General features: G+C 35.9%; 1 protein-coding gene across 3 annotated transcripts in view; it reads left to right on the top strand.

Moving 5' to 3' along the window:
- LOC150105258 (uncharacterized) overlaps positions 1 to 26,966 on the top strand; it is a 560,407-nt gene that overhangs the window by 296,902 nt on the left and 236,539 nt on the right. For all 3 annotated transcript variants that reach the window (XM_090394016.1, XM_090394015.1, XM_090394017.1), the window contains exon 16: positions 19,046 to 19,213. In XM_090394016.1, coding sequence (XP_090250142.1) covers positions 19,046 to 19,213 — 168 coding nt within the window. The remainder of the gene's footprint in view (positions 1 to 19,045; positions 19,214 to 26,966) is intronic.

The raw sequence follows: 26,966 nt of genomic DNA, 5'->3' as shown, positions 1-26,966 counted from the left end.
GAAGAAAATTGTAGTATAACAATCCGAACTGTACAAATCCAAAAAAATATTAGTATAGGTGGACTTTAGCAGTTTATTGTAGTTTTTTATTTATTTTATTTATTAATTTTTTTTATTGTTATTTATTTATTTATTTTATTTAATGTTTTTTATCACTATAGGTCAGGCTAAGAAAAAGATTAATTAACAGCATAGATTTAATTTACCTTTATAGAGTGCAAGAGCATCTAGCTTGGTTTCCTATACACATGTATCTTTCTGATGATGACCTCAATACAAGGGTCAAAACGTCAAGTGTTATTTTATTAATAATAAGTAAAATAATCATTTCGACACGTTTGTTTTGTGTCCCTAAATTCGTAAATATGAATGCTGATCACCATGTAACCTTAAAAGAAAGAACAATTAATAAACGTTGTAGACAGTTAAATAAAAGTTAAAACATGCTGCAACCACCCAAAATAGTGAAGTAAATCCAAAAGGGTCAAAACTGTATAACTGAGGAGATCTCCACATAGCCTTTAAAGATTGCAAAGAACCGATCATGGCTTCTGACCTAATGTCCAATCCTCACCTTCTCGTGGTGCACCTTGTTAGGTATTTTCCTGGATACTGAATGAACGAGGATTGGCTGGCGATTTAGGATTTAGCCGACAAATTTGTATTGTTATTGGCTTAAACCAAAATAAAAAATGATGGTATTACATGACAAAATTTCGTGCCAGCTGGGGCATCGCACGGTTAAACAAAGCCTCTGTTGTTTTCACCAGGGAACCAGGGCAAACAGCAAAAAGTCAGCTACTGGAACAAATCCTAAAACCAACCCCAACTCAACATCACCAGAGTTCAAGATCGGTACTATCAACATAAGAAACCTGAATGGCAGAGATGAAGCTAGCTGAGGAATTGGATAAGTACCTGATTGACATAATATAGGTGACTGAAACAAAAAAGGCAAAAACTAATGAGGTCTTTCTGAGCAATAAATACAAAATGTTATATTTAGGCAATGACAATCAAGGAAAAGGAGGAGTAGCCATAGTATTCAACACTGAATATGAGGCTAATCTTCTTGAATGGCAAGCTGTCTCAAATAGAGTGATGTGGGCAATTATGAGAATGGAGAGCTGGACAATGAGACTTATTTGTGCCTATAGTCCCACAGAAACTTCTCTAAAGGTAGAAGTGGAGGAATTTTTTGAGTCTTTTAGAGAAAGCAACTGACACAATGAAAAAAAAGAAAAAGTTGATTCTTGTTGTAGATCTAAAAAGAAGAGTAGGAAATGATTGTCAGACATATAAAAATACAGGTTACCCTCGTATAACACGGATGTTTGGTTCCATAGAAATGCCACGTTATATGAGACTTAGATCACATAGAAAAAGTAGGGTTAGGTTCCGATATCATTTTTTTTTTTTTTAATTATATAAACAACAATTTCTTTTAAGGTTATTATCCAACAAAAACAATATTTTTATTTAATTCAGGTAATTCATGTAAGTTAAGAAAACATAAACTATGAGACAAATACATATTATAAAAATTACAAATTGTACATAAATTTCATTGCACATAATGGATAAGTGTTTTAGATGCAATAAAATAAAGCGCATATTTTAATCTTCATCGCTGTCTTCAGAAATAACATTTCGTAGATGTTCTTTAAGTGGCCGGAGGTCGTCACCACTTGAAATCTCTTGAACATCACTTGTTATAATTCTCATTGCAATTGCATACTTCAGCTGTTTTAGTTATGAAGTCAGTAATAAGACCTTGCTTACCACTATGCTGCAGTTTTTTTTATTAAGTTCATAATATGGCGGTAAACAAATATCCAGTTGTCTCGTGAATTTTCCTGAGCGCTCCATTGAGGGATCATTATCCGTAAAATAACTTCCTAACTTTCTTGCCAAGTCCAATCCTTCTGATAATTTCTTTAAACTGAATTCTTTAATGGATTCATCACAATCAGAATCTTTGGTAGAACTTTCCTTGCCATTTGGTTTGACGGCATCTATTAATTGTACCAGTTCCTCATTTAAATCTGTTTCTCCATCGATTAATTCACTAATTTCATTTTTAATAATATTGCAAAAGCCCTCTCCACCAAAAATGTGTGTGATGTTTATTATACGACTTGGCTCGGCATCCACTGGAGGTATGAAATTTTGTTCCAAAACGGCTTCAGGCCATATTTTTTTTCAGCAGGCTTTCAGCGTAGAGGGTTGTAATTCCTTAATGGACAGAGACATAATTTTCACACAATTCAATATTGAAAACTCTTTCCACGCTTGAGGCAGTGTCATGTTTGAATTAAATTCCATTTTTTCCAAAATTAATTGGAATGTTCGCCAAATATAACATGACTTAAATGTTGATATTATTCCTTGGCCGAGTGGTTGAATAAGTGAAGTAGTATTAGGTGGCAAAAAAGTTATTTTAATATTCGGATGGCTTAAATTTGTTGGGTGGCCTGGTGCGTTATCTAAAATTAGTAGAATTTTGAAGTCCATATTCTTTTTTTTTGTGTAACTTTTTACATCAGGTACAAAACACTTGAAAAACCAATTTTCAAACATAGTAGCTGTAACTCATGCCTTTTTTTTGTTGGCCCTCCAATAAACAGGTCGGGTGGACTTGTCGAGCCCTTTCATCGCATGAGGATTTGCAGATCGGTTAATAAACATTGGTTTTGTCATGCAATCACCTGATGCATTACTACAAAACAGTAGAGTAATTTTATCTTTGGGAACTTTGAATCCAGGAGCTGATCTTTCATTTTTCGAAATATAGATGTGTTTTGGCATTTTTTTCCAATATAACCCAGATTCATCCACATTGAATACCTGGTCTGCACTATAACCACCTTCTTTGATGATTTTTTAAAAGTTCTGCTGGGTATTTCTGGGCAGCTTCAACATCTGCTGATGCTCATTCTCCCTGGATTTTAAGATTATACAAAGAAAACCGCTTTTTAAAGTTTTCGAACCAACCTTTAGTGGCACAAAATCCATGCTGAGAGCTTTCTTCTGAAGAATTGGGATCAAGTTCTTTTAAATGTTTATAAACTTTAAGAGCTTTTTGCTTAATAAGGAGTCCATCCAAAGGAATTTTCTTTTGAGTGCAATCTTCTATCCAAATCATTAGAGATTTCTCCATTTTTTTCTATTAGAATATCGTGTACATGAGCAATGTGCTTTGGACATACCGTTGATCCAGCAATAACACTTTCTCGGATTTTATGTTCATTTTGTTTGATTGTTCGAATTGTTGATTTGGACAATTCAGAGCCCTTGCAACAACTCCTGGTTTTTCTCCAATTTTCAACTGATCCAAGATTTTAATTTTTTCTTCAAGAGAAATGAATTTCCTCTTCAATGTTGGCTTTTTCCCTTTCGTTGTAGTTTTAGTGGCCATTACAATAAAAATAAACTTTTACATAAAAAAAAAAGCATTGCATATGTATGTAACTCACCAGAAATAAACTGCTTAGCTTGAGAATAACACACTTATGATTTTTAATTCGCTTTCCTGGCAGAAATCGAAGACAATTTTCAATATACACTTTATATATACGATAAACACTTTATACACTAAACCCTTGATGGCGAACCTATGGCACTCGTGCTAGGGTGGCACGTATGAGAATTTTGCTGGCACGTCAACGATTTACAGGTGATATCCTTTTATACACTTATAAATTATTCAACTTTTTTTTTTTAATTATTACAATATGTATAAGTTGAATTTTGTTTTTCGCGAGAGAGCAGCTATAAAGACGTGCATATAATTTGGTGCAGTATTAACAAAAGATTGCACGACCCAAAGACAAAGGCAACCGACAAGTGTTGAGTTGAAATGTTAATTCTGTTCATTCGAATTCCATAACATCTGAAACTGTCATAACAACATTCACTATTAGTTTTAACACATTCATGACAGGGTATCATTTGTTAAAGATACCAAGCAATTTTATAAGCTAGGTTTTAATCCTTTTTTCCAAGTGAAGCAAACAGACGAATAAGTCAAGTTTGCGCCTGAACGTAGTTCAAGTCTGAGGCAACTCATGGTAAAGGTGGAGCAAGTTGTGATCACTTTCCTTAGTATTTCTCCTTAATGTAAAACACATCCCCTTGTGGAGATATATGATTTTATGCATTAAAGGCAAGGGCCACTATCCAGACTGGTTTCGACCTTTATTGAGGTCTCACCAGTGGAAGCCAGACCCATAAATGCCAAGACTGAAGTGATGTAGAGCTTATAGATTTTACCTAAACAAGTTGCCGCAAGGTGTTTTTGACCTTATTATATAATAATCTCTGGTTGGGTATACTATGTTAAAGATACCAAGCAATTTTATAAGCTTGGTTTTAATCCTTTTTTCCAAGTGAAGCAAACAGACGAATAAGTCAAGTTTGCGCCTGAACGTAGTTTAAGTCTGAGGCAACTTGTGGTAAAGGTGGAGCAAGTTGTGATCACTTTCCTTAGTATTTCTCCTTAATGTAAAACACATCCACTTGTGGAGATATATGATTCTATGCATTAAAGGCAAGGGCCACTATCCAGACTGGTTTCGACCTTTATTGAGGTCTCACCAGTGGAAGCCAGACCCATAAATGCCAAGACTGAAGTGATGTAGAGCTTATAGATTTTACCTAAACAAGTTGCCGCAAGGTGTTTTTGACCTTATTATATAATAATCTCTGGTTGGGTATACTATGTTAAAGATACCAAGCAATTTTATAAGCTTGGTTGTAATCCTTTTTCCCAAGTGAAGCAAACAGAGAAATAAGTCAAGTTTGCACCTGAACGTAGTTCAAGTATGAGGCAACTCGTGATAAAGGTGGAGCAAGGTCCGATCACTTTCCGTAGTATTTCCCCCTAATGCAAAGCAAAACCCCTTGCAGAGATGTATGATGCTATGCAATAAAGGCAAGGGCAACTACCCCGATTGGTTTCAACCTTTATTGAGGTCTCGTCAGTGGGAGCCAGACCCATAAATGCCAAGGTTAAAGTGCTGCAGATTTTACGTAAACAAGGTGCCCAAGTCTGTTTGCTTCACTTGGGAAAAAGGATTAAAATCTAGCTGATAAAATTGCTTGGTATCTTTAATATAGTATACCCAAGCTAAAAATACTCTCATCCAGAGATTTTTATTTAATAAGGTCAGAGCACCTTGTGGCAATTTGTTTAGGTAAAATCTATAAGCTCTGCATCACTTCAACCTTGGCATTTATGGGTCTGGTTCCCACTGACGAGACCTCAATAAAGGTCGAAACTGGTCTGGGTAGTGACCCTTGCCTTTAATGCATAGCATCATACATCTCCGCAAGGGGGACGTGCTTTGTATTAGGGGGAAATACTAAGGAAAGTGATCGGAGCTTGCTCCACCTTGACCATGAGTTGCCTCAGACTTGAACTATGTTCATGCACAAACTTGATTTATTTGTCTGTTTGCTTCACTTGGGAAAAAAGATTAAAACCTAGCTTATAAAATTGCTTGGTATCTTTAACATAGTATACTCAAGTTAAAAAACTTTCTGCAGGGTGTCATTTACTGTCTGATGGAACTTCTCATTACCTACTGGCTCAACTCACACAAAGTTTCAACCCATGGTTGAATTTTATGGCTGCTTGTTTGCGTTTGAGGTGGAAGGCGAACTCGCACACACTCATTATATGGCATGTTTCAATTCATAGTAGAATTTTATTTGACATTAGCCTTTGTAATCTATCATAATGACATCAAGAATTTCAAATGCAATAAAACAAACACTTATTTCATAATTGAAAAATTGGACAATAGTTTTTAATTAGGTTACTCTGTTTCAGTGCAACATATGGTTTTGCTTGAGTTCTATATAGCATAGTTTCTGTGAGAAAGGACATGTGATTCATTAGTTAGCACCGTTTTTATTCCAGCTGTCTCAAATTGCACTATTTGTTGAGAATTACACAGACTGCAAAAGCCTCTGTACAGTACCATATTCGGAGATACAATAAAACTAAATTCTATACTTATAACTACTTGCGCGATATGGACAGACACAAATTTAACAAAGATAAAATTTGATTTTTAAGTCCTTGATGAAAAATATATTAAAAAAATAATAATAAAGGGTTACTAGAAATTGTAGACCGTGTTATATTGAAACCGCGTTGAACAAGGGTTACTACAATTTGTAGACAGCATGATATATCGAAACCACGTTGTATAAGTACCGTGTTATATGAGGGTTACCTGTATTTTGGGAAAATTTTGGAGAAAAGAACAAAGCTATTAATAATGGCAAATACCTGTTGGATTTCTACCCAGGACATGGACTGGTTATTACTAACACAATGTTCCAACATAAAAATGTGCACAAATTCACATGGAGAGAAGAGGCAAGAAATAAGAAAAGTCTCATTGACTATGTTATTGTTAATAGTGATGTTTTCTCCCTAGTGCAGGACACTAGAGTGTACAGAGGATTTGAAATTGGAAGTGATCACCATTTAGTCTTGAACAGGATAAAATTGAATTTCATATTGAAAAGAAGAACATGTAAGAAAGTTTTAAAGCGAATAAAAGTTGAGCAGCTCTCAGATGTGAACTGTAGCCTAAAATATACAAACATGATTGAAGAAAAAATTGAAAGAGTTTGAGAACAGGAAACACACCTTGGAGATTCAGTGACAAGCCCTGAAGAAAACACTGATTGATTCAGCCATAGAGACATGTGGTGAGGTGGTTGTCTGTAAGGATAGAAAAATCAGAACTCCATGGTGGACTCAGGAAGTTAAAGAAAGAAAGTATATCAAAAGTTCCTGGCAAATAAGACAGCTTGTGCTCTTAGAGAATACAGAGACCAATGTAAGAAAGCTAAACACACTGTAAAACTGGCTAAACAAAAGTCATGGGAGGACTTTCGTAAGAACATAGAAAATAAATATCAAGAAGATATTTTGGAGGTTGTTGAAGAAGCTCAGAAATGGAGGAAAGAGTGCTGTAAAAGGAATTAGAGATGATAAAGGTGACATGAAAGCTGGAGTAAAAGATATCCTTGAAGTATGGAGTAATTACTTCGAAAAATTGCTAAATGAAATAAGTAGTGATGACAGCACAGTGGTAAAAAAACACTTACCAGGCATGTATTCCTGACTGCATGCCTGGTAAGTGTTTTATCTAAAATGTGAAAAGGCAGCAGGAGTAGATGATATTTGACCAGAAATGCTCAAGTATGGAAGGTATAAAAGTCTTGCAGTGGGTGCACTGCATAGTTCAGAAGGCCTGGACATAGGAACGAATTCCAGATGATTGGAGTAGAGCTCTGATAGTACCCATATATAAAAAGGGAAATATAACTGAATGTGAGAATTACAGAGGTATTTCCCTGCTGAATGTTCCCTGTCAGATTAATGCAAGTATACTTGAGAAACAGTTGAGAAGGATTGTGGAAGAGAAGCTTGGTGAAGAACAAGCTGGATTCAGGTCAAATAGAGGCTGTCAGAATCAGATTTTCACTTTACAACGGTAGTTGAGAAATCATGGGAATATAACAAAGATCTGTATTTAAGTTTTGTAGATCTGGAAAAGGCATATGACAAGGTGCCGAGAGACAGAGAAGCTATCCGAATCGTTAGTTATATGGTGTCAATTAGGTATTATATCAAGCAATACTTGGTCTTTATTTGAATTGTAAGTCAGCAGTTAGAATTGAAAGAAGTACAGGAATGGAATTTAATCTGGTATCCGACAAGAATGAACATTATCCCCTCTCTTATTCATTATCTATATGGATCACATTATGAAGGAATGTGGTATTGAACCTGTTATCAAAATTGGAAATGTTAATGTCAGCTCTTTGCTTTATGCGGACACTATTATACTTCTAGTTAAATGCTCTACAAGTCTGCAAGATTCTCTGACTAAAGTGAATAACTGTTATAATAGATATGGTATGAAGTCAGCATTAAAAAGACAAAGAAATTAAAATAGGCAGAAACAGTGAAAATATCAACTGCATTGTGAATGGAGAACCTATAGAACAAGCGATACATTTCAGCTATTTAAGTGCAAAATTTAGTGAAGATGGTAAATTAAGTATAGAAATAGACAACAGAATCAACAAAGTTGGTATAGTAGGAAATCAACTGAATAGATTTTTATGGAATTAGAGAGAAATTAGCCAAAACACTAAATTAGCTGTGTACAACACAGTATTCAAGTCAGTTTTAACTTATGGATCTGAGAACTGGGTCAGAAGTAAAACACTCAACCAAAGACTAGAGACTGCAGATATGAGAGTCATGAGAAAGATTAGAGGCGTGAACAGATGGCATCAATGGCAATATCATATTAAAAACAAGGATATTAGAAAAGAACTTGACATTGTCAACATCATGTGGTATGGTCACTTAAACAGAATGGGAAAGGAAAGATTAGCAAAACAAGTGTTCTCTGCCAGGTTGTCAGGAAAAAGAACCAGAGGAAGACCAAGATATAGGCGGATTGATACAGTAAAAAGTGTCTTAGAAAATAGAAATATAAGACTTGATAATTTTGGAATCTTGACAGGTAACAGACTGATTTGGAGGAAAATTGTTGATAGGAAGTTAGTAATGATGTAATTTTTTATGTAGTGCTATCATATTCTGTACACTCCTTGAGGGTATATATCAGGAATTTGATGGTAAACCAAATTGATTGAACTCAAACAAAAAGCAAACCAAAAACTTTACGAAAATTCTGCTTGTTCGGATTAATTTGTTTGCTACTGTAGATGTAAATTCCACCCATCAGGCAACATACTGTTAGATCTTGAATGAGGACTCTTTCAAGAAAAGAATTATTCATTCAACATTTAACTAAAACACAATACTAAGTAAGAAAATATTTGTACTGTTGGCAAAGTAAGAATATTATATGAGAGAACATGTCACATTTTCTTTAGAAAATGAAAATTAGAAAAAATTGCATATCTAAACATAAATATATTGTTTAAAACTTTAATGTTAAATTATGCTCTATACAAGAACGTGTATCTAAGTGCTAACAAAAGTTCAAAGGTTGCTTGCTGACCTCTGCTGATGACGTAAACTCCGAGGCACAGGCGTTCGTGGAAAGTGGGAATTCACGTTCCACGAAAAGAGCGCTCATCGAGGAGCAGAAATGTGATGCCACTTCATAAGAATGAATAGTGAGGTGCCTTGAATAAGATTCGAAGGTGGAAAGAGGGTGCTATGAAGGAGGATAAAAGTGATTTCAGACGTTTGATTCTCTCTGTCTTGTTTCTTTTTGCCTTCTTGTTGTTGCCTGTTGCTGTGTTCTCGTGCAGACCAGCAATGCTGATGATCGAAAGGAAGCTTGACAACAAAGAGCCGCAACCTTTCCCCGTTGCTGACTGACACGAGTTGGACAAGCCTATAAGCGAGATGACGGCAGTTTTCCATTTCGGGCCATCGGTAAAGGTTTTACCAATGTGAGATAGCAAAGGATTCCCCTTTGATGGCAGTCGAGCTAACGACAGCAAACCATGAGATGAGGACGTGTCCAGCAAAGAAAAGTGCCCCATTTGTGACTAGCACATGATTTCCGCGTGCCGGCAACCTACCGTAGCAGAAAGATATCCCCACACAAAGGACGGATGAAAGAATCACGATATCATCACGTCAAGGTTATAAAGAACTAAAACTATTTCTTTTTCCTATGTAATAATTAGTTTTAGGTGAAAGAAGGAACAAGAATTTTGACTAGGAGGAAAGAGAACTTTATAGTGACCATGTGCAATGATTTATTGACTGTATTGGACTGGTAGTCGGAGAACTTTTGATTGTGTGGTTCCTAATCTAATGTGAAGGAGTAAAATGACAGGAAATTTAATTTAGAAGTTGACTTATGTTTTGTGCTTTGTGTGGATTTAATTTACCCATGGAATGTGAATAGCATACTTGTCAGTTTGAACATTTCTTGCTTGCTTAACTAGTGATTTAGTAATGATAAAAATGTGATTAGCCTTTGATGTGTTAACTTAATTGTAATCTCTTTGACCACTTGATAAACTTGTTTTTCTATGTAAGCCTGAGTTTTATCTGAGCATCAGACTGATTTTACCACTCATAAAACCACGGACCTATGCATAAGGGGAATATAAAGGAAGCTAAGAGCATTTAAGCCATGACTGTATGCTAAGATGACTTTAAACTACTTAATTCTTTTAATAAGGTTAGGTAACACTTGACCTCTGGGAAGGTTCCTTTGGACAAGAATTTTCTGTCCTAAAGCTCTGACTGGTGCAGCTAAAACAAACAAGTATTGTCAGAGTTTGAAAATGGAAACGGATCCCAGAGAGATAGTTTAGAAATTTATTCTTAGTTGGCACCAGAAAGATAATAGTAGCAAAATTATAGAAAACCAACGACATAACAATACAAAGAAATGATGTTTTTATGCATTTAAATCAGTTATGCAAAACACTTTGCATAGGTTAATACAATGATTAAGTAAATTAATCATGTATCTAATTGCAAATGAAAAACATCAGTGCATTTTGGCATTTTTACTTCTTGCACTAGCTTTTTTTTTATATATATATATATATATTTACATAACAACATGAGATAGCTATTTTATATTTTTAAAACCTGAGAAATTCAGAATGATTTAAAATGAGAAAAAAAAGAATAAGAAAAAAAAAAAGGAACTATGTTCAAGAAAAATCAGTCGCTAATAATCAATGTTTAAAGAAATAGCTTGTGATTTAGCAGATCAGCATAAACTTGATATATTTGATAGTGACATATTTTTAGCCAAAGAAGATCAAAAAAGAGTACTCATTGAGGAATGCAATACATCACCTCCACCTTCTCTCATACATGCTTGTAAAATCATTTATATTAGATGCACTCGCCATTTTAACAGGCAACTTGTTCCACTTACTGCTCTGTGAAAGAAAAATCTAGCTGTCACCGCTTTCTTAACAAGACACACTTTTCCACACTTCTTCACCTCAGAATCCAGAAGAGACCAAATTTGCACACTGTGGATCCTGATGTGGACATATCAACCCTTGTAAGGAAGCAAAATGACTTCCTTATCCTTACATTACTATATTTATAATTTTTTTCTATGTGATCTTTGAACCTCCAGTCCCTATCTACCATAACCCCAGGAACCCTAGTCTCGGCTTCTCCATACATAGTACCATCAATATCTATGATGGTACTATGTATGGAGAAATCTCATGATACCAAAGTGCATAACTTTACATTTCTTTCTTTCTCTCCCGTAGTCCTAAATGGACCATTGGGTCACTCGTGGCTGGTAGGTGATATTCTTTGTTAGCCTCCTCCAATCATCTCGATCTCTTGTTCTTGATGTCAGTTGAGAAAGGAAATTGGCCATTTTTTGATGTGATCAGTCCATTTTAATCGAGATCTGGCCCCTAACCCTTGATCCCAGAACGATTCCTTCTAGTGCTTGCTTTGGAATGCCATTAGCCCTCTCCACATGTCCAAACCATTTTATCTGTCTTCTTCTTCTGATGACTGTCAGAATATTTTCCCTTCTTTTCCCGTCTATTGAATCAATCAGTTTTTGGACATTTTCATTGGTTTCATGAGCGGTATAGGGAATTCTCAAAAGTCTTCTGTAAGTTTTCATTTCAAAAGACAGGAGTCTCCTCTCATCGTCCCTCAATAAAGTCCAGGCCTCACAACCATACAAGAGAATAGAATTCACCAAGGTGTCAATTAGTCTTAGTCTGGTTTTGATTGCTATTCTGTTATCTCCCCACAATGGTTTTAACTTCTGTAGGGCTACAGTTGCCTTAGCAATTCAGTATTTAATGTCGGTTTTAGAGCCGCCATCTTGACTCGACGTGCTTTCTGGATAAGTGAACTTGTTTACATTCTCAATTTGTTTATTGCCATTTTGTATCTTTAAGAGTTCAATGTCTGATTTTGAGATTATTATTGGTTTTGTTTTTTGTAGGTTTATGTATAATCCATTTTTTTTAATGTTCTGAAAACACGGCTCGTTATCTCTTGTAATTCTTTTTCACTTTCTGCCAGAAGATCGATATTGTCTGCAAAACGCAAATTATTTATTCTTAGTCCACCAACTACTATTCCATTGTCATATTCATGAAGAGCTTCCTCTATGACATATTCCAGAAAACAATTAAAAAGAAGAGACAAGATGCATCCATGTCTTATCCCCCGTTCTGCCCGGAAGGGTTCACTGCTGTAATTTTTAATTTCATTTCTCCTATCACATGAAGAATAAAGAGATTTAATAATTGTAATGATTTTGTTGTCAATACCATAATGTTCTAAATTTTCCATAATGGTTCATGCCATATTGAGTCAAAAACTTTTCGAAGGTCTAAAAACTTGTGACAGATTATTTTGTTATGTTCTATGTATTTTTCACCTAGTATGTGTATTGTAAAAATATGGTCAATTGTACTTCTGGACTTCCAGAAACCTGCTTGTTCATCTGATAGTCTGCTTTCTATTTTCTTTTCGATTCTTGACAGTAATATTTTTAACAGGATTTTGCTTGGACGACTAATAAGGCTTATTGTTCTATAGTTGGTACATTTATTACTGTTTCCCTTTTTAGGAATAGATACACGGACAGAAGTCTGCCAATCAGAAGGCCAAGTCTCTGTGTTCCATACGTCCTGGAATAAATTTAGCAAGGTGTCCATGATGATGTCACCTCCTTCACATATCAGTTCCATTGTAACACCATCAATTCCAGTGATTTTCCTATTTTTGAGGAGCTAACTGCTGCAATGACTTCTGCCTTTAATATCGGGTAATCTCCTTCCTCCGAACCTCCTGGCAAAATTCCATCCAAAATATCGTCAGTCAGTTGTGAGGGTCCTTTTGAAAAAGCTTGATTGCGTAACATTTCCGTCTATCAACTATTTTCTGGTTATCCATGATAGTTCCATCTTCATCTTCTTTGCTCCAATTAATTGCAGTAAAAGGTTTGGTTAACTTATTGATAATTTAAAAAGCACTTTTAGGATTATTTTTATTTAAGTGCTCTTCTTTATTTTTGCATTCATTTAGTATTCATAAGTTTCTAGCATGTTTGATTGCTTTTTATTTATATACTGTTCTCTATTATCACTGCTATTAATATGAGATTTCAAATTTCTTCTTTTGTCGCATAGGTCCAAAATATTTTAGGTTATCCATATATTGACTTTCCTTTTGTATTCAAGAATTTCTTCAGCTGTCTCAGTTATCTTTTGTGAGAAGTATTTGGTTTTAGATTCGATATTATTATATTTTTTGAAGCTTGTATCAAAAATTTTTTTAATTTGTATTTATGTAGTGTATTTATTTGGGGATCTTTTAATTTTTCTATATTATATCTTGTACGAGTTGATTTTGTAGGTAATATTTCCCTCATTTTCATATTCACAGTTGTAATGACCATATTGTGGTCACTACCAATGTCGTCTCCAGGAAATGATCTGGTTCTTGTTGAGGTTGATGGAGTTTTTAAATTTTGTGCTTACAAGGATAAAGTCGATTTGATTGTGTGTTTTACCATCATCAGAAGTCCATGTTCATCTTCTGGAAGGTTTATGGGAAAATAGAGTGTTAGTAATGGTGAGTTCATTTTGTGAGGCAAAATTGATCAATTCAAAACCTCTTTCGTTTGTCTCCTCATAGCCATACGGTCTGACAAATGGGAGAAAATCCGTACTGATGTCTGTTCCAACTTTGGCATTCCAATTGTCCTGAACATCAAAAGGTCTTTTCTATTCGCTCCGGTGATTGTTGCATTAAGTTGACCATAAAACTCCTCTACTTCGGAGTCCTCGTTGTCTGTGGTTGGGGCATAAACCTGTATGATGGCGATATTGAGTGGATTTCTTCTTAGGTGGACTAGAGCAATTCTGCTGTTGATAGGATTGATTTTCATGACAGAATTTCATGATTATTTGTGTATCAAAAACCTTCTTTTCCGCTGCAGTCACATCCAGAGGTAAAGAAGCAAATGTCCTTCATCTGTTGTTAGCTCTCCTGTTTTGGGCCATCGAATTTCACAAAGTCCCATAACAGTCCATTCATATCTTTTTAGTTCGTGCTGTAGTAATTTGAGTTGACCTGATTGTAGTAGAGTCCTAATAATCCAAGTTCCGGTCATTAAATGGTTGAGAGTCTGAATCTGGATCCAGTTTTTTTATTATTTTTGTCAGTGGTGGTGGTGGTTGTAGTGCTAGTCGCTAACTTCTCATTGCTACCCCTGGAGCTGTTACCAAATGGCAACGCAGACCTTGTTGAACCGGGCGGCATCTGAGCTGTCATGGTGTGCTGTGTTAAATCCTTTGCAGTGAATGTCTAATGGGCAGTAAATTAAGACAGATGGCACCAGTCTCCTCTTCTGTCTTTGTCTGCTAGCATTTAGCTGGGCATAGTGGGCTGGCCTTCATGTCTTGGGAGGCTCTACCTGGAGTAATGATACTTCCGACGTGCTTCGCCCATCCTGCCCAGGCCCCCCCCACCATGGTGAGGCAGCATAGCAGGACTTTGCGGGGGGGAGGCTTAACTTTACATTTACTAACATTGAATTGACAGTTTTCATTCCAATTATTCTGTAAGTACTGATTATCAGTAGCAACTCTGCCTTGCTTATCTCTGTATCATCAGCAAGTGGTTTAACATCTCCTGCCAGGTCTTTTCCATTCTCATTAATGTGTAGATTGAACAATAACGGCATAAGGTAAATGAGCTAAATTTAACCCCCTTCCCCCATACACCACTTTCTGATCTCTACCCAACCATTTCTCAGATTTGTGCAATATCCTTTCATGTGGTATCCTGTAAAATGCCTTAGCAAAGTCCAATAGTATCATAATATATCTATTCCCTTTTTTTTATTTAGTCATATCATCATTATAAAATATCAGCCTATTGCTTGGATATGACCTCCCTTTAGTAAATGCTATTCCTTGCAGAGTATCTCATCTGCCAACCCATTTCTGTATGTGAGTTCTTACTAACTTCTCTGAAATCATCACTACCACTCCAGTTATACTTCTAGGTTGGTAGTTCGACACATCCGTTTTTGCTCTACTCCTGTACAAAGGAACTATCATTCATTCCTGTGGGATCTTTCCTGAGCTGAGAATCAAATTATGCAAATTTTTCAAGGGCTTAACTGGTTCACCTAAACATTGTTTTATCATATCTGCTGATATCTCCATCCTTGTTGTTGAATTCTTATTTAGCTAATGCAACATCTCTTAAACTTCATTCTCATGCCCATCCATCTCTTCATCCAATATCATGATAGCAGTGTGCACTATGTTACATACACCAGGTTGTTAAATGTTATTGAAGTAAGCAGTCATTATTTGTATTGACACAAGCTTACTGTCAGCATTCACTACAGTTGTCCTTCCACAGTCATTCTTTTACTTGCGACATGATGATAAAATTCTTTTGGGTTGCCTTTAGCCTGGACAGCCAATTTCTTTACATCCTTTGACTTAGCTTTCATAACAATACTTATAACTTTTCTAGACTATGCTTCATATATTTCACAACTCCAGTTATTCTTAATCTCACAGTATTTCTTCTACATCTTATTATGGACTCTCTTGCATAATAAAGTTGCAAATTTGTTTCTCTTCCACCGTATTTGTGTGTCAAACTGTAAGAAAATATTCATGTATACTGCATCATTTAAGTATCTTTTCAAACCTTCTCGTGCAGTTCTGATATCTTTCCTATTCACTAACTGATACCAAACTGAACATAGTCTTCTACTAAGTTTGTTATAATATCCAGCTTCATGGTTCATATAACCTGTCCTAATTAGAACATCCATACACTGCTTCTGAAGTCATCAAGAGCATAATCACTGTCATCAGTTGGTGGCAAAACAGTCATACCCTTAATTGACACCTCCTTCTGATGCTGTGAACAAATCTGGAACTCTTTGACCTTGATTTGCTTCATTCACAAGCTGCTTAAGAAAGTTTTCTCTCAACATCTCAATAAATTCTCCTTGATTCTTATCAAGAGTTTGTCTGTTGCACAGTGTTCAGATAACTGAAATCACTTATCATGATTTACTCATTTGGTACTTATTAGGATAATTTGGCAGTGCATTTCATCTCAGCAACTGAACAGTGAGTTTGAAGCTATCTGGGGTATTCTTCTTATTATTATTGCTTTCATGAGTTTCTTCCATATCCGGATTAAAATTTGATATCGTTAGTAATACCCCATTTCCTGTCTCTTCTAAAAATCCTGTCCCTTCCTAAAAATACTATATCATATACTATAAAAGTGCATCCAGAAAGTCTGAACCTAAAACATACAGGTCTATCCCCTCAGCTGATTCATAACCACTTACTGACTTCCCTATCTTATCTGAACTTATATACACAGACTTTCTTACCAGTTCTCCTGTGATGATCTAGTTTCCTTTTCTGCATTAGGTGTCACCTCATTAAATAATTTTTCTAGACTCATGATGCCAAATCCATTCAAGTGCAGGCCATTCTTCTTATACAAGTCTGTTTCTGTGATCAGACTCTTTACACATGTCCAAAAACTCACACCCATTTCTTCTACACAGCCTGCTCAAATCATTCATTCATAGCTTCCTCCTTCAACTCAGTACTGTCATATCTCAGTAATAGACTTAGTTTTCACTAAATGTCTTCTCTCTCTCTCGCAATCCTTTCATATTCTCTCTCATACTGTATTTATCCTCCTATGAGCTGTGCCATCTCTTATTTTCTATATGCTCAAAAGTAGCACTTCATCATCAACTGCAAATTGAATTAGCCAATCACTGTATCATATCACTACTTTTGTTTTACTTTCTACTTGACTTGCCTTATCATTTATTGGTATCTTACTATTTTCCATATCTTGCAAACTCTTATTTTTCTGCTTATTTTTGTTATCCTGTTTGAATTTTCTGTTTTCTAAGTTTGTAAATGTTCCTAAATGTGGTTGTGAATTTTTGAATGTGTTCATTGAGTTTGATACTAAAAGACTTGCATAAGAAGGGTGCACTTGAAAGGATTAGGCATCAGGAGCCTGTAGAAATTAGGTTTTGATATGAGACTGTTGAATGCAGAGTCAGGAAAACTTGATTCACATTGAAGAAATTGTGAGAATATGTGTAAGCCTTAAGGTATGCAAAGGTGATAATGATGTAAATGTTGGCCAGCATAGTTGAGAATCTGGTGAAAGAATGGACCTATGTGCAATGAGATCACCATAGTCTGAAAAGGCTTGTATGGACAAACAAAACTTCCTGTGTGCAGTAATTGACAGACGCATTTAATGAATGCTGTTCCCAAGCCATATTTCACTGAACTGTGCACTGAAAATTAAAGAGAATCAGTATTGGCAGTTTTTGCATACCTGTATGGAAACTGCTGATTTCTGTGAAGAACCAGAAATTTCATTTACAGTGGTGTCAGGAACACTGTGACATGATACTGGAAGACTGAAAAAAAAGCAATGGTCTAATGAGTCATAGTACACCTTGTTCTGCACTGTAGGCAGAGAGTTTGGCAGGAGCCCCATGAAGTAACGAACCCAGCTTACCTTGTAAACACAAGGTTCTAGAGGTAGTGTCATGGTGTGGAGCATGTTCTATTAGTACGGAATGGGTCCCCTGATATTTATGGAAGGTGGGTGTCCAAGAAATATCTGGTTGTTTCCGATCAAGTTCATCCTGTAATGTTGACTTTTTATCTAGCAGGTTGCATTTATTTCATGGATGACAGTGCTAGTGTCCATCACACAAGAATTGTTCAGCAGTGTTTTGGTGACCATGATAGTGACATCTGCAATCTTTCTGGCCACCACAAAGCCCGGATCTCGAACCCATTGAGAATGTATTGGACATGTTAGAAAAATAGATCCTGGGGCAAAGTCCTCTTCATTCAAATCTGAGCCAATTAAAGAACTGTCGGGGGAACATCTGGTATGTTGTCGATACACCTTGTCGAATGAAACTAAAAAGCGTCAGTGATTAATATTTTAATTTAATAATAATGTGAAAAGCATGCATTGGTCATAAGAGTAGTGCTTCTGTGCAATGCACAAAAAAGTTGATGATCCTTCAAATTGTCGAACAAAAAATCACTTTCCCAATGAGGTCAGGTGAATGGTAGATGACTGTATTTGAATTTAAGCTTCTAATGCAGACAGTTTGAATCACACAGATGAAATGCAATTATCCAATCAACCGTAATCATCCCAATGGAAGTGATTCCATATATGCTGAGACATTTTGGTTAAGAATTTTTTAGGTTGTTTTGGTTAGTGAAAAATTAATTACAGAATCAACTTGCACTTATGTGACATGGTGACAGAAATATATATATATATATAAAGGTAACAAATAATGAAAAGGTGTCTTGTACCTTCTAAATACTTTCTTGTACTCCTGGAGATTATGTGTACCACAATTTGTGGAAGTGGTCTAGAATAGATCAGAAATTTCTGATCATTTCACAACAGATTAACCACCTGACTGGTCTTAATATTTACACATTATTACTGATGTGTATAAATACATGAATCTGAAGTGTCTACTGAAATAGAAATAACATTTGGATGTTATTGAAATAATATGGATATGAGGCATAAATTTGATAAATCTCATCCATGTTGTCATTTGGGCAGTTATACTCTTTCATTTTTGCAGCCATACACCAGTGGTCATTTACTGTATCATTCATGAATAAATATAATTTTTTCTGCAAACAGTATTCTTTTTCTTTGTAGGTTTGATTCCATTTTGAATCAAGCCTGAGACAAATCACTATATTTTGTGTGATATGATGACAAGTGGAATGTATACTATCATTTACATGTATCATTCCTTTTTGCCATGAATGTGTTAAGAATATTATATTGTGGGATAATAAAATTTACTGTGATTACAGATTACTTAATTGGGATTATTTATTGTGATTACTGCTTATATAGGTTGAAAACTTGAATTGTCATAATTTAGTTTTAAACATCTTTCTAAGAATCAATATGCATCTCTTTTAGAAGCAAAATGAACTGGAAAAATCTATTTGCAAATTCCAAGAAGAGTTGCAAACACAGCAGGAACATCATGCTGTAGAGATAGGAGAATTAAAACAGAAATATGCAGATGAAATAAATGAAGCAGAAGACCATATTTTTAAGATGAAAGATGAAATTTTATCACTAAAGGTAAAAAATTATTCTTATTAAAAATGAAGGAAAAAGTTTTGTGCACGCGCGCGTACACACACAAGAGGAAGGAACTCATTTCTTGAGTTTAAAACTGCCTGAGGTTGCATTACTTGAATTCAATATTCTCACTACATACACTTATTAGAACAGTATACAAAGATGGCAGGGGATGCTCTTACAGGATTGTGTTTTTATATGTGTGAATCCTGCCAACAAAAGGTAAATTTATTGTATATATGTACTCTAATCTTTAAAGTTACCTATTGTATAACTATAAACAGCAAATTACACAATAATCACAGTAATTAACTTTAACGAAAGTACAGATATTTTCTTCCAAAAATAACAGTGTTGTCAGTGTATAAAAAAAACAAGCAAATCAAAGAACAGGAATACAAGGTGCATAACAACAGTCAGTTTACGAATTAAAAACGGTCATTGTGAGCAAGATTTTAATATTAATAAATAATATTAAAAACTGTTTTTGATGTTTACATAAAATGAGAATCTCCAAAACTTTAGGGACGGAGACCATCATTCCGATCCAGGTTAGGCTGATGTAAAACAGCTTCAACTTTTTCTTAAAAAGGCATTCATATTTAAAACTGCTTCTATGGGGGAAGACAACTTAATCCCCACCAGATACTATGTTTAGTGTCAATACTATGCTGTGTCAGACCAGACTTTGAGGTTTCACATATTCAATGTGATATTGATACTCATTAATTCATTTTTTCACGGAACGGCCTATCATCCCAAAGTATGTCCAATTACATTCACAAGGAATATGGTAAACATCAACTAATGATAGAGCTGACAGTTTGTCTTTTTTAGATAGCAACAGATGCAAAATTTTATTGATAAAAAAATATGTGGGAATATGGTGATACTTTAAAATTCTACCAATAGGTTCAGAGATACTACCAACAAGTCCAGAAATATAAGGCACTGGAACCCTGCGGTCTATAGAAGAATTCTTAGGTGTTGGAACATAGGAGTCAGTTATCCGCTAGATTTGACGAGGCTTTAATTCCATTAAAGTTTTGATAGAAGTTCTTGATGTTATCACAGGAGGAAGAGTTTGAGGTAGGGAAGCATACATTATATCCTCTGTTTATTAAAGACAGAAACACAAATTAAACAATTAAATAAGCTCCTTGATGAAGTTGTTAGCCTGGATCAACATTCTTTGGATAAGTTACCGATCCATTTGGGAAGGACTCCTCGTTTATATGGTCTCCCAGAAATTCATAAAGAAGGTTGTCCGTTAAGCCCTGATGTGAATTGTATTGACTCTCCCACCTATAGAATTGCTAAATTCACATTTATTAACTGCCCATATTGGACAATACAGATCATCAAGAATTCCACACATTTTCTCAAAAAAATCAATAATATTTGCATACAGGAGTCAGATATGTTAGTCAGTTTTGACATTGTTTCTCTTTTTACCAACATTCCATTATCTGACACTATTAGTTTACTATATGATGATTTCCCTCTTGATGTTGTGAAGTATTCTGCATTTGTTATGCAGTCAGGTTATTTCAGATAACAAGATCTATAGACATCTTGAAGGCACTTCCACTGATAGGCATCTTTTTCCACTTTTTCAAACTATTTTTTGAACTATCTGGAAGATACATTGTTCTCATCCCTTCATCCCCAACCCTCTCTTTGGTTTTGATATATCTATGATGTTTTTGCTGTTTGGCCTCATTCTAAAAGTGAACTTGTTACTTCTATACAACAGATCAATAGCCTTCATCCATGAATTTAATTCACCTTTGAAAAATAAAATGCTGGTAGTTTACCATTCTTGGACATCCTTCTTACTCGCACAGCCTCTGGTACTTTGTCAACCAGTGTTTATCAAAAATGTACTGGCAGATACATTTTCATCAAAAGTCTGCTCGTCACACCTCTCAAAAGTTGCTGTTATGAAATCTTGAATTAATAGAGCAGATAATGCATGCTCCTTTCCCTCAAGCTTACAACATGAACTTCTCACTGCCAAAGCTTTAATGAAATTCACTGGTTACAACCCTCATCATATCCAGCAGATAACTGACTCGTATTCCAACACCTAAGAATTCTTCAACAAACTACAGGATTCCAGTGCCTTATATTTCTGGTATCTCTGTACCTATTTTTAAGAAGTATCACCTTATTCCCATATATTTTCCTATTAATAAAATTTCACATTTCTTACCATCAATAAAAGACAAACTGTCACCTCTATCGTTAGCTGGTGTTTACCAGATTGCTTGTGAATGTAATTGGATAATTCAACATACTTTTGGCAGATAGGCTGTTTTGTGGAAAAAAAGAATCAACGAACATCAGTATTACAGGTGATTATAATTAAATTTCACATTTTGAAAAGCTGTAACTGGGTAACTACTCAGCAGAACAATTTAATATTTAACATCATGATGTGTGCAGCAACGGAATTTCATTTTACACAAAAACTAGCATTAGTTCTAAAAGTTGTCACTAGGGTGATACATGGTGCTGTGGTACCATAGCGGGTTTCATGTTGGAGGTTTAATGGAATATTTACAGCACTAGGAAAGAATTAAAAACTGATTTTAATGCTTCCAATCTTTCATCTCAGTCACTGAGACATTCAGTGATTACAAAGGAATCATGTAACACATATACGAAGTCAACACAATATTAAATGAAACACATTGTGACTCAAAAGTCCTATCTAGGTGATGTGCCCTCTATAAGCATTTGTAGGTGGCCTAGGATGTAAAATGGGACATCTGACAATTATTGTTTCTCAAATTTTCGGAAGTTTTATGCAACTGTATTTATTTAAATTTGGTCGATTTCTGAGTGCTGCTGCCGATTCTAAAATGGTCTTTCCTTTTTAAATTTACTATGGTGGAGAATGGTGGTTTCTTCCAGGAGATCCTGTGGGTTGTATCCCATACATGGTCTGCAAGGGCAGATTGATTGCAGGTATATGATTTGTGTCCTAAATGGGCAGTCACTGATCTATCTGAAGTGAGCCAACTTGCACAAACAGGGTACTTTATATTCTCCAGGCATTGAGAGAGGAGGGAGCTGATCTTTGGTAGAACAGATAAGGGTAGCAAGATTCTGGTGGGCTTAAAAACTGTGTAGAGGTCTTACTTTTTTAAAGACCTGGCTATTTTTTCTGATGTGCCATGGATGTAGGGGATGGTGATGCCATTTCTGAAATCCTTCTGAAGTGATGGCCGAGGAATGGGGAGGAACTGATTATTTTTTTAATTCTGTAAACTGATGCCTTTGGAACGGAAGGTGCTGTGTATGTGGTTGAGTTTGGTTGAAAGTGAGGTTCCACTGAAACAAAAATTATAGGCTCTATTGGTTAGAATTTTAATAATACCATATTGTAGAGATTGGGAAAGTATGAGTGGATTTTCTATATACAGTGAAGAAAAGGTTACAGGAAACCATGTTACTAAGGTATCTAGGAAGTATAAACTATTGTTATTTTCCTTTTACATTGTAAACTGGATTCTTGGATGTAGATTATTGAGTACTGAGGAAGGAGTCTAATGTGTCTGGACTATGATGCCAGATAGAAGGTTTGAGATGGACCGAGTCTGTAGCTTGTTTTCCAAAATTTTCCATCTAAAAATTGATGGGGGGGGGACTCATAGCAGTTCCCTCTGTTTGTAAATTTTGTTCTTTCAAGAAAAATAACCATAATTGATCAAGGAAAAGAGATCTGAGATATCAGAAGGAAAAACATTGTTTAAAAGTGTTAAGGTGTCATTTAAGGGAATAGTGGTAAATAGAAAGGTGACGTCAAAGCTTATTAGTATATCTGTATTATTTAAAGTTAAATTTTCAACCAAGGTTTTAAATAATACAGATATATTGGTAACTTTGATATATTGTAATTCCTGAAGATGTTTCAGTGACTGAGACTCAAGACTAAATGGTGTCACTTCCAATTTCAAATCCTCTGTACACTCTAGAAACCTGCACCAAGGAGAAAACATCACTATTGAAAATAACATAGTCAAATGAGACTTTTCTTATTCGTCAGTGACTGAGACGAAAAATTGGAAGCATTAAAATTAGTTTTTACTCCAACATAAAAATGTGCACAAATTCACTTAGAAGAGGTAAGGAATAAGAAAAGTCTCATTTGACTATGTTATTTTCAATAGTGATGTTTTCTCCCTAGTGCAGGACACTAGAGTGTACAGAGGATTTGAAATTGGAAGTGATCACCATTTAGTCTTGAACAGGATAAAATTGAATTTCATATTGAAAAGAAGAACATGTAAGAAAGTTTTAAAGCGAATAAAAGTTGAGCAGCTCTCAGATGTGAACTGTAGCCTAAAATATACAAACATGATTGAAGAAAAAATTGAAAGAGTTTGAGAACAGGAAACACACCTTGGAGATTCAGTGACAAGCCCTGAAGAAAACACTGATTGATTCAGCCATAGAGACATGTGATGTTTTCTGCAAGGATAGAAAAATGAGAGCTCCATGGTAGACACAGGAAGTTAAAGAGGCAGTGAAAGAAAAGAAGAAAGCATATACAAAAGTTCCTGGCAAATAAGACAGCTTGTGTTCTTAGAGAATACAGAGACAAATGTAAGAAAGTTAAACACTGTGTAAAACTGGCTAAACAAAAGTCATGGGAGGACTTTGGCAAGAACATAGAAAATAAATATCAAGAAGGTGGCAAGATATTCTGGAGGTTGTTGAAGCTCAAAAATGGTAGGAAAGAGTGCTGTAAAAGGAATTAGAGATGATAAAGGTGACATGGAAACTGTAGTAAGATATCCTTGAAGTATGAAGTAATTACTTTGAAAAATTGCTAAATGAAACAAGCAGTGATGACAGCACAGTGGTAAAAAACACTCAACAGGCATGCAGTCAGGAACACATATCGATACTTGAAGTAGAAAAAGCCATCAAAAGCCTAACATGTAGAAAGGTAGTGGGAGTAGATGATATTTGACCAGAAATGGCAAAGTATGGAGGTATGAAAGTCTTACAGTGGGTGCACTGCATAGTTCAGAAGGCCTGGACAGAGGGACAAATTCCAGATGATTGTAGTAGAACTCTCATAGTACCCATATATAAAAAATGGAAATAAAACTGAATGTGAGAATTACATAGGTATTTCCCTGCTGAGTGTTCCTTGTCAGATTTATGCAAGTATACATGAGAAACGGTTAAGAAGGATTGTGGAAGGGAAGCTTGGTGAAGAACAAGTTATTATTATTCAGGCCTCCATGGAGTCAAAAGACTCATCGTGGGAGGAAACACAGTCTATCATACCATGCTTTGAACTCATTGACCATTCTTGCTCTAACCACTTGCTCAGACAATGCATTCCATGGTTCAACCACTCTCCACGCAAAGAAACCACTCCTCACCCTCCTTGCTCACAGCTTCCTTTCGTAACTTCCAGGGATGGCCCCCTTGTCATCACTCCTTCCTGCTGTTCCACCAAGTGAAAGAACTCCCCAGTGTCAACCCTGTAACCGCCTCTCAACAGTTTAGAAGTCTCGATCATATCACGTCTCCTTCTTCTATCCACCCAACTCTGCAGTCCACATTCCCTCAGTTGATCCTCATAACTGACATTGTATAATCCTAAAATCATCTTTGTTATCCACCTCTCTACCCTTTCCACAGTTAATTTGTCCCTTTCAAATCCTGGAGACCAAATTTGAAACTAAATGTGGTCTAATCAGGTTCTGCAACGGAATGATGACACTTTTATCTGTGCTGGTCAGCATCCTTCTCAGTATTGCAGCAATCCTCTGGGTTACCTTCCCCACCTTTGCAATATGCTCCCTGAATTTTAGGTTTCTATCAATCATCACCCCCAGATCTCCTGTCTCCACTACTTCCTCCAGTATAGCTTCTCCAATTGAGTGTGCATCTTCCCATCTATGGATCCCCAACTTCAAGACTTCATTTTGCTGCATTAAACCGATACCACCATTCATTTGCCCATCTGTCTAGTTTATTCAAATTCTCTTGCAGGGCTGCCACATCTGCACTATTACTGATAACCCTTCCCAGCTTCACATCATCCACAGACGACTGAATATCCCCTTGCAATCCATTGACAATGTCATTGATTGAACAATACAGTCCCAGTACTGAGTCCTGTGGATCCCCACTTGTAACCTTCTGCTTCCTTGATTTTACCCCACCACACACAACTCTCTGAATCCATTTGAATAACCCGACAATTAAACCTATGTGCTGCAACTTAAATATCAGCTTATCATGTGGCACTCTCAAACAGCTTTGCAAAATCCAAAACAATGGCAGCATATGACTTTTCCTCATCAACTGCTGTTGTTACTTTATTATAAAAGGCAATCATATTACTAAAGCAAGAGTGCCCATTAACAAATCCATGTTGATTCTCACAGATAACATTACTCTCATCTGCCCAACTCTATATATTTCCTCATTAATTTCTCCAAGACCTTAACAACTACTGGTGATAAACTGGCCTATAATTAGACACTTCCAGTCTGCTACCACTCTTGTGCAGCGGCACTATCTTACCTTCCTTCCATTCCTTGGGTACCTTTCCCACAGCCAGACTTTTATTGAAGAGCCAGGTCAACAGAGCTGTCAGTTCTTTAGCTCATTCTCTCAACCCATGGTAAAGTACCATCCAGTCCTACAGCTTTACTGATATCCAGAGTACTCAGAATTTGAAACACACTCTCCTCTTACACCTCTAAACTACTTCTACCACTCTTGTGCAGCGGCACTATCTTACCTTCCTTCCATTCCTTGGGTACCTTTCCCACAGCCAGACTTTTATTGAAGAGCCAGGTCAGTCAACAGAGCTGTCAGTTCTTTAGCTCATTCTCTCAACCCATGGTAAAGTACCATCCAGTCCTACAGCTTTACTGATATCCAGAGTACTCAGAATTTGAAACACACTCTCCTCTTACACCTCTAAACCCTGAACCCACCCTATCTCTCTCTCTCTCTAGTATTAAAACCTTCTCCAGGATGAAATTCTCCAATAAAGCACTGATTGAACAACTCCATTATGTCCTCTGCATCAGTCACTCTATTCCCATTTTTATCCTGCAGTGTCATTCTTCCACAATTATTTCTCCTCCTACTGGCCACATAGCTAAAAAATTCTCTAGGATTTTCTTTGGATCTAAGTGCCAATCTCTTCTCACATTCCAGTTTTGCCTTCCTCACCATACTATTCACTTTCCTGGCCTGCGTCTTATATTCTTCGTGTATCTGCCCTCCACCTCTCTCCTTATATCTCTTCCATAATCTCTTTTTCAACTGCAGTTCCTGTTTGATATTGTTTGTCATCCACTTTTCACCAAATTGTGTGAAAAGTGGACGACAAACTCTTCTTTACTCGTAGAATATGGCTTACTATTGCTGCTAACAAATATTCCTTCACAATTTCCCCTGCACTAATGATATCCTGGCCTTTCCAATTCTATCTTTCATGGAACTGCCCCTAGTTGATACCTAAGACTATTGTAATCACTTCCTTATAATTTTACATACGTTCCCTTTTCTTTGATATACTTGTATGTCTATTCATTTTCCAAGTCAAATCCACATGGTCACTCCCTCCAACTGATGGGAGAGATGTCATCTCACTTATTATCAGCTCTTCTGATGCTATGACCAAATGCAAAACTCTTGAACCTCTTGTTCCCTCTATTACATGTTGCCTAAGACATTTGTCCCTCAAGAATTCTAGAAATTCCAT

Source organism: Typopeltis vanoorti, chromosome 6 (genome assembly GCF_054136105.1).
Source record: "Typopeltis vanoorti isolate ZY-2024b chromosome 6, IOZ_Tvanoo_1.0, whole genome shotgun sequence".
NCBI classification, from domain to species: Eukaryota; Metazoa; Arthropoda; class Arachnida; order Uropygi; family Thelyphonidae; genus Typopeltis; species Typopeltis vanoorti.
This window is presented reverse-complemented; position numbering and strand designations above follow the sequence as displayed.